We start from the raw sequence: 7,405 nt of genomic DNA on the forward strand, positions 1-7,405 counted from the left end.
AACAAAACTTTAAAAAATAACAAAAAAATTTTTGGACAGGCACCCTTTAATTTCCCTTCTTTTTTTTTTTCTTTTTTCAGACGAGGCTCCCAACACCCACACCCTCGTTAACTTCCCAGCCTTTCGGCGGAATTACGTTAGCCCTCTGGGCCCCCAAAAAGAGCTACAACCGGTTACTTATCTGGGCAAGGTAGGAAAGATCTAGGCTGGACTGCCTTCGTACGACCGCGCCCTAGCCGCAGCTAACAGGATGACAAAAGGATGTCTCCCTGCCGATCCTTCAATTTAACCACGGTGGTGCGGTTAACACACTTTACCAGAGATGCGCATCCCAACACTTTAACTTCAAAGTACGTACTTTTACACATAAACCAACCAGAGAACACACACTTTTTTCTCTGTGGCGGGCAACACTGTCAAAAAATAACTAATAAAATAGCTTAGCTTAGCAAGGGTCGGACACACAAAACAATACAAAGCCAGAACTCCAGGAAGTGAGAGGTAGAAAAAAATGTAAACCAGATGTCTGTACCACAGCTAAGCTACCCCCACCACGCTATAAATCAGTTTGGACAAGACAAAGAACTGTCTTGAACCACACCCCTCTTTTAAATCTTTGAACGGCCAGCGTTCAAATTTCCACCAAATCAAGCTTTACACACAAAACAAACTAACTAACATAACAATAACAGACAACAAACATAAAAATTTAAGAAACATAAACTGGATTCCTTTTCTCTATTTTTTTCCTTCAAAAACTGGCCAGACACATCTAAACTTCTATTTCAATACTGAGAGACGTCTGTAATCTCACATTTCACTGCTTTTTACTCTGTAGCTGCACATCTAATCCTCAAATTTAATATTCTCTACACAAATGTGGCATTTTTCGCCCTCCATATCTCAGCTCTACTTCACCTCCGCATAAAACACTCTGTTCATCTCTCGTAAAAATTGAATCTGACGGAATTACATGCTTTTTCCAATCCCGGAGCAGAAAACACCACAGCTTGACTATTTAAAACATAAAAGGAACAGTTTTATTGTACTTTAAGCTGGTTTACGACATCTGCCGTCACTGCAGAGCACGCTTTCGCGCTCAGAGCACGTTCTGCCCTGCCCCCTCTGTCCGCAGCTGCGGCTCTTTGTTCTCCTCGGAGCACTTAACTCGACAATAAACGCTCTTTTTAACCCCAATAAAAACACAGATACACCAAAAACACAAACAGAAACGCTAGCATAACAAAGAAATTTGATTCTAGAAACAAAAGAGACACAGAAACAATCTGAAACACTTCACGTATATTTACGCTCCCCCGTTCAGTTTCACAGCTGCATTTTACAACATCATGAAGCAGATACACGAAGAACACGGCCAAATGAACGTTTTTTTCTGTAAGTTCGTGAATAGAAAATGCAAAACAGACCTAAATTCGTGACGCCATTTTGTAGTGTCTCCTTCTGGTCTCTTGTTCAGTTTCGGTTCGGTTCGGCTGGGCTTGTCAGCTGCTGGACTCTGCTCTTTCCCTCGTCTGCTCACTTCTGGGGCTGATGCTGTCGGTGGCTCGGCTGTCGACTGGTTCTGCTGTCGGCTGCTCTGGTGGCTGCTGCTCCCGTCTGAAGTCTTGTCACATGTCGATAAACTCTAATCTAACATTTGAATGAAGGAGAGACTATTTCTTCAGCTTTGGACATGTTTATTAACGAGAGACAAAAAAAAAAAAGCGTCTACACAGCTAGATGTTTACTCTGACTCTGCCCAGAGAAGCGCGCGCCTGCCCTGACGCTCGCTCTCCCTTAAAGGGCCATACACACCTGAAAATTCACCACACCAGCATTTGCAACTCCTGTCCCTATAGACCTTTTGGAGATTATTCAGTTGTGTTTTTCTGAGAGACCACGTGCCCACTCAATTTGGATCACAGAAAAAAAATCATAAAGCCCTGCTTCTATATTTATTTTTATATGGTGTCTATTGCTTTTTCTGTGATCTTGTTGTCATTGTGCCTTGTATTCTGATCTAGCAAACATTTAGTTTATTTAGGTATTAAAGTTTTGGGAGAATTGTGTAAACTTCGTCATAAACCTGGAGGTTTCTGCCATCTAGTAGTGTAACATGGACATTACAGCAACATTTATTTATGTTTAGACATGTTAAAACACTTGCAGGATGAATAATAACTCTATTGATGAAGTGAACCCAGGTTGTTGAGCATGTTAGTTGTGGTGCAGGAAGAAGTGTAGTGGGTTAATATTGTGTAATTTCTTCTCTTCCAGGTTCAAGTGTCATCTGAAGTTCAGCTGGAGTTTACCGGTGATCCCTGACATGGAAAAAAGAGCTGGACCTGTATCTGGGTTTTCCCAAAGAGCACAAATATCTCGTCAACAGCTTGATACAGGTACACACGCATGGATGTTTTTCTATTTGTATCAGGACTGTGTATTAACTTCCATTCATTTCCAGATATTTGTGGAGCCTAATCCTGATCTATACCCTAAATCTAACCACCCCCAGTACATAACTAACCCAACCCCCCTATCAGAACTCAATACATACCTAATGTTCTTTTCACACTAACCCCTCTACAGCACAGTTTGACTTGGATCTCCACTTGCAATAATAACACTACCAGGTCCTCCATTGTTGTGTTGCGTATTTTTTCAGGGTCTTCTTCTTCTACTATGTTCAATAATAGCTGCAAATAGCTTAACTGCGCTGAACAAAGTTGGAACAAGTCAAACCATCCTGTAGAGGCGCTAGATGGAAAGGGATGTTAGTCCCCCCCCCCCCCCCCCCCACACACACACACACACCAGGAGTACATTAACTTCCTCTGCATACTGAGCATATTTCCTTGTGTTTTCTGTGTTCCTGCAGCATGTCAAAGCAGTCTTCTTCCCAACACTGACATCCCTGGAAGTGATCTCATCAAGCTGAAGGCCGTCTCTCCTGAACACTGCCAGGTCCTGTGTTCTGCTCACCCACAATGCACCTACTTCTCATTTGTCAGGTACTGCGGATTTGACACTGAGTGGGACCATTTGACCATGTTTACATTTTTATTTCAAGTGTCTTCTCTACTTGAGCTTTCCTTGTCCAATGAGTCGGACTTGTTTCTGCAGCAATGACTTCAGCTGTTATCTGAAGAACAATGGAAACTCGATGGTGACCAGAGCAAAAAATGGACTCACATCAGGGATGCCGACCCGATTCTGTCACGTTGATGAAAGTGCGTACCAGAGATGTTCAGACCTACCTGACATATTTCTGTGTAAAAGTTTTGGTCAAGTGAGCAGTACGGTTCCCATAGGGGGCTAATGCCAGTCATTTGTTTAGTTTCTTTGAAATGTATTTAGAAAAATTTTATAACAAAACAAACTTTGCAAACTTCGGTTTCTAAAGTCTTATAGCAAAGTCTAACATTACTGCAACATATTCAGATAAATTTAACCACATCCTCCTGTAATTACAGACTGGATCAAGCTGACTTATGAAGAGGTCAATTTTAAAGGCTCCGACATACGATCAGAGGTGCTGGACGACGCGGCTGCCTGTCAGAGGTTGTGCACCGAGACCCCCGCCTGTCAGTTCTACACTTATTTCAATGAGAACTTCTCGGACCAAGCTGCTCGGTACGGTGCTCCTTAAACACAGATCCTGAGAATGATTTCAGAACAGTGAGCGAGATGTTTACAGAAGAAAAAAAATGTTTTTTGTGTTGTAGGCGTCGCTGCTTCCTGAAGAGTGCCATCACCATCCCTGCTCCTCCAAAAGTGACCAAACTGGACAACGTTGTGTCCGGCTTTACCTTGAGAAACTGTTTAACTTCAGCCTGATCACAACTTACTGGTTTTAGTGTTCAAACATGAGGAATAAAGCCGCCTTAAACATTTTTGAGTGGTTTAACTTGGATTTTTAATGCCACTGTTGGTCATTGAACTGTGGGGACTTTGGTCTAGTTGGCAATACTGAAGTCATTTAAAGGTTTATTAAAAAAACAGTTTATTGAAAAAAAGCCGTCCTGCAACACATGGGATCTGAATATTTACTGGATGCTCTTTACCTTTCAGTACCACAGTCTTTTTCTTTTTTTTTATTTAGAATTCTCGTTTGACTTTATAAAAGCTGAGAACCTGTAAGAACTTTTCCCCCCAGAAATTCATCAATTTGGATTTTATTAATTTTGCATTTTAACCATGTGACTGTGTGATCTACTTTAGCAGAACCGGCCACAACCAGATCATGCAAGAGTTTGCGTTTAGCAATATTTTACATGCTGACAAAATCGAAAACAATGAGGGCCGATTATGTAAAAACTATTGACGACAATATTAACTAAAAATGTGTTAATATATTACATCATGTATAAGCTATTTAATGTTTATCAACAAAGAGAAACAGGAAAATGTCTATTTCACACGTAAACAGATTTTATTTACCTCAAACCTACCTACATACATTTTTTTTCAAGATGGCGCCATGGTAGGCAGCCTGTTACTGCAGGTCCCAGCTTTTTCCTACTTTTCTGTGTTTTTCTTGTGTTTAAACTTTTCTTTTTAGCTCCTGTGTTGGGATTTCACTGACTATCAAACACGCCATGGGCCTACAAAGTCTTGCAACAATAGTTGCACTGCTCGTACTCCTTTTGGGACTTTTCTCTACCTCACTTGGAGATCTTGTGAGCAACTCTATTGTCTACAGCAGGGATCAACTGTTAGAGCTATGCATTTGGAGGGGACACCCACATGAGCAACCTGAGATCCCAAAGGAATCATGTCGTCGAAGGAGGGGATGCAGAGCTGGAGTGAAGTATAGAGAGAGGAGGAGACGGTACAAACCGAACATTCCATCTGTTCTCATGGGTAATGTACGATCTTTAGACAACAAGATGGAAGAGCTGACGGGGCTAACCAGACTGCAGTGGGAGTACCAACAGAGTAGCCTTTTTGCTGTTTACAGAGACTTGGCTCATGAATCAGACACCGGACTCTTTTGTAAATTTGGATGGATTTCAATTGGTGAGAGCGGACTGGAGCATGAGGGAGAGTGGTAAGAGGAGAGGGGGCGGACTGGTGATGTAAGTTAATGAGAAATGGTGTAACCCTGGACACCTTACTGTGAAGGAGCAGCGCTGTACCAAAGACACTGAACTGCTAACGGTTAGCGCTCGGCCTTACCACCTGGCCCGTGAGTTCTCACGTGATTGTGCTAATTGTTTACTTCCCTCCCTCAGCCGATGCTACGGCAGCCCGTGAGGACATTCACTCCACTGTCTCTCAGGTACAGACGGCACACCCGCAGTCCCTGATTATTATCTCTGGGGACTTCAATCATGCCTCCCCGTCTTTCACTCTCCCTAACTTCACCCAATATGTTGATTGCCACACTAGAGACAACAAAACTCTGGATCTGCTGTTTGCCAACACCAAGGAGGCTTACAGCTCATCACCCCTCCCCCCGCTTGGTCACTCAGATCATAACCTGGTCCTTCTCCACCCCACCTACACTCCCATTGTGAAGAGGAAACCCCCCACCAAGAAGGTGATAAGGCTGTGGTCTGAGGACTGYAGTGAGGCCCTGAGAGACTGTTTTGAACGTACAGACTGGCAGGAGTTCTGCAGGCCTCACGGCGAGGACATCAACACCCTGACCCACTGCATCACCGACTACATGACCTTCTGTGTGGAGAACACTGTGCCAACTAAGAAGGTACAGTGCTTCTCCAACAATAAACCATGGGTGACCCCAGAGCTGAAGGCCCTGCTGAACGAGAAGAGGGCCTTCAGGTCTGGCAACAAAGAGGAACTGAGGAGAGTGCAGAAGGATCTCAAATACAAGATCTGTAGGGACAAAGAAAGCTTCAGGAGGAAAATGGAGGAGAAGCTCCAACAAAACAAAGTTCGAGAGGTCTGGAGAAACATGATAAAATCTCTGGCCACTTCAAGGACAATGGAGGAACCACAGGGCCTACAGATCGGAGTGGGCTAATGATCTGAACTTGTTTTTCAATAGATTTGACTCTGGCCCATTGACCAACTCCGCCTCCACCCAGCTCCCACCTAGCCCCCACCATATGCTGCTCCCCCACTTTCTGCTTCCTGCACTCTCCTCACCCCCACCCACAACAGAACCAGCCCCACCTCCCACTCCAACCCAGCCTCACATTCACCTCACAGCTGATCAGGTGAGAAGTCAGCAAAACAAAGACCAGGAAGGCAGCAGGACCGGATGGAATCAGCCCCAGACTGCTCAGGGACTGTGCAGACCAGCTCTGCCAGGTGGTCCTGCACATCTTCAACCTGAGTCTGAGTCTGGAGAGGGTCCCTGATCTGTGGAAGACTTCCTGCGTGGTTCCAGTGCCAAAGATCACACATCCCAGAGAGCCCAACAGACCTGTGGCTCTGACTTATCATCTGATGAAGACCGTGGAGAGGCTCATCCTGCACCATCTTCATCCTGTAGTGAGCCCAGCACTGGACACCCTGCAGTTCGCCAACCAGCCCAGCATCAGGGTGGAGGACGCTCTCATCTACCTGCAGTGCCGGTGTCTCTCTCACCTAGAGCAAGCAGGAAACACTGTGAGGGTCATGTTCTTTGACTTCTCCAGTGCTTTCAACACTATCCAGCCTGCTCTGCTGAGAGGGAAGCTGGAGGGAGCCGGAGTGGACAAGCAGCTGACAGCAGGGACCATCGACTACCTCACCAACAGACCACAGTATGTGAGGCTCCGTGACTGTATGTCTGAAGTGGTAGTCTGCAGCACGGGGGCACCACAGAGCACAGTCCTCTCACCCTTTCTGTTCAGTCTGTACACGTCAGACTTCAGGTATAACTCGGACCACTGCCACCTTCAGAAGTTCTCGCATGATACGGCCATCACTGGATGCGTATCAGATGGGAATGACGAGGAATACAGGGGGGTCATCAGTGACTTTGTTGGCTGGTGTGAGACCAATGCTCTCCAAGTTAATGGAAGCAAGACGAAGGAGATGGTCATAGACCTGAGGAGGAAGTCACCCCCTACACCCCCTGGTGAACATCCAGGGAAAAGACATTGAGACAGTGGACTCTTACAAGTACCTGGGTGTTCACCTCAACAACAAGCTGGACTGGACAACAAACACAGACGTCCTGTATAAGAAGAGCCAGAGTCGACTCCACCTACTGAGGAAACTGAGGTCCTTCGGTGTCTGCAGGACTCTGTTAGAGGCATTCTATGACACGGTGGTAGCATCTGCCCTTTTCTATGGAGTGGTCTGCTGGGGGGCTGGATGTACTGAAAGGGACAGGAACAAGATCGACAAACTAGTACAGAGGTCAAGCTCTGTGCTGGGATGTCCTCTGGAGCCTGTGGTTGTGGTGGGTGAGAGGAGGATGTTGGCAAAGCTGACAGCCATCATGGAC

General features: G+C 45.3%; 1 protein-coding gene across 1 annotated transcript in view; it reads left to right on the top strand.

The window, feature by feature from the left end:
• Window positions 1-3,894, top strand: part of LOC106532068 (coagulation factor XI) — a 16,807-nt gene extending 12,913 nt beyond the window's left edge. Inside the window, exons 5-9 of the mRNA XM_014028055.1 lie at window positions 2,278-2,399; window positions 2,879-3,011; window positions 3,124-3,230; window positions 3,474-3,633; window positions 3,726-3,894. Coding sequence (XP_013883509.1) covers window positions 2,278-2,399; window positions 2,879-3,011; window positions 3,124-3,230; window positions 3,474-3,633; window positions 3,726-3,837 — 634 coding nt within the window. The 3' untranslated portion in view covers window positions 3,838-3,894. The remainder of the gene's footprint in view (window positions 1-2,277; window positions 2,400-2,878; window positions 3,012-3,123; window positions 3,231-3,473; window positions 3,634-3,725) is intronic.
• Window positions 3,895-7,405: the final 3,511 nt, after the last annotated feature.

This window comes from Austrofundulus limnaeus, unplaced genomic scaffold (genome assembly GCF_001266775.1).
Source record: "Austrofundulus limnaeus strain Quisiro unplaced genomic scaffold, Austrofundulus_limnaeus-1.0 Scaffold715, whole genome shotgun sequence".
Lineage (NCBI taxonomy): Eukaryota > Metazoa > Chordata > Actinopteri > Cyprinodontiformes > Rivulidae > Austrofundulus > Austrofundulus limnaeus.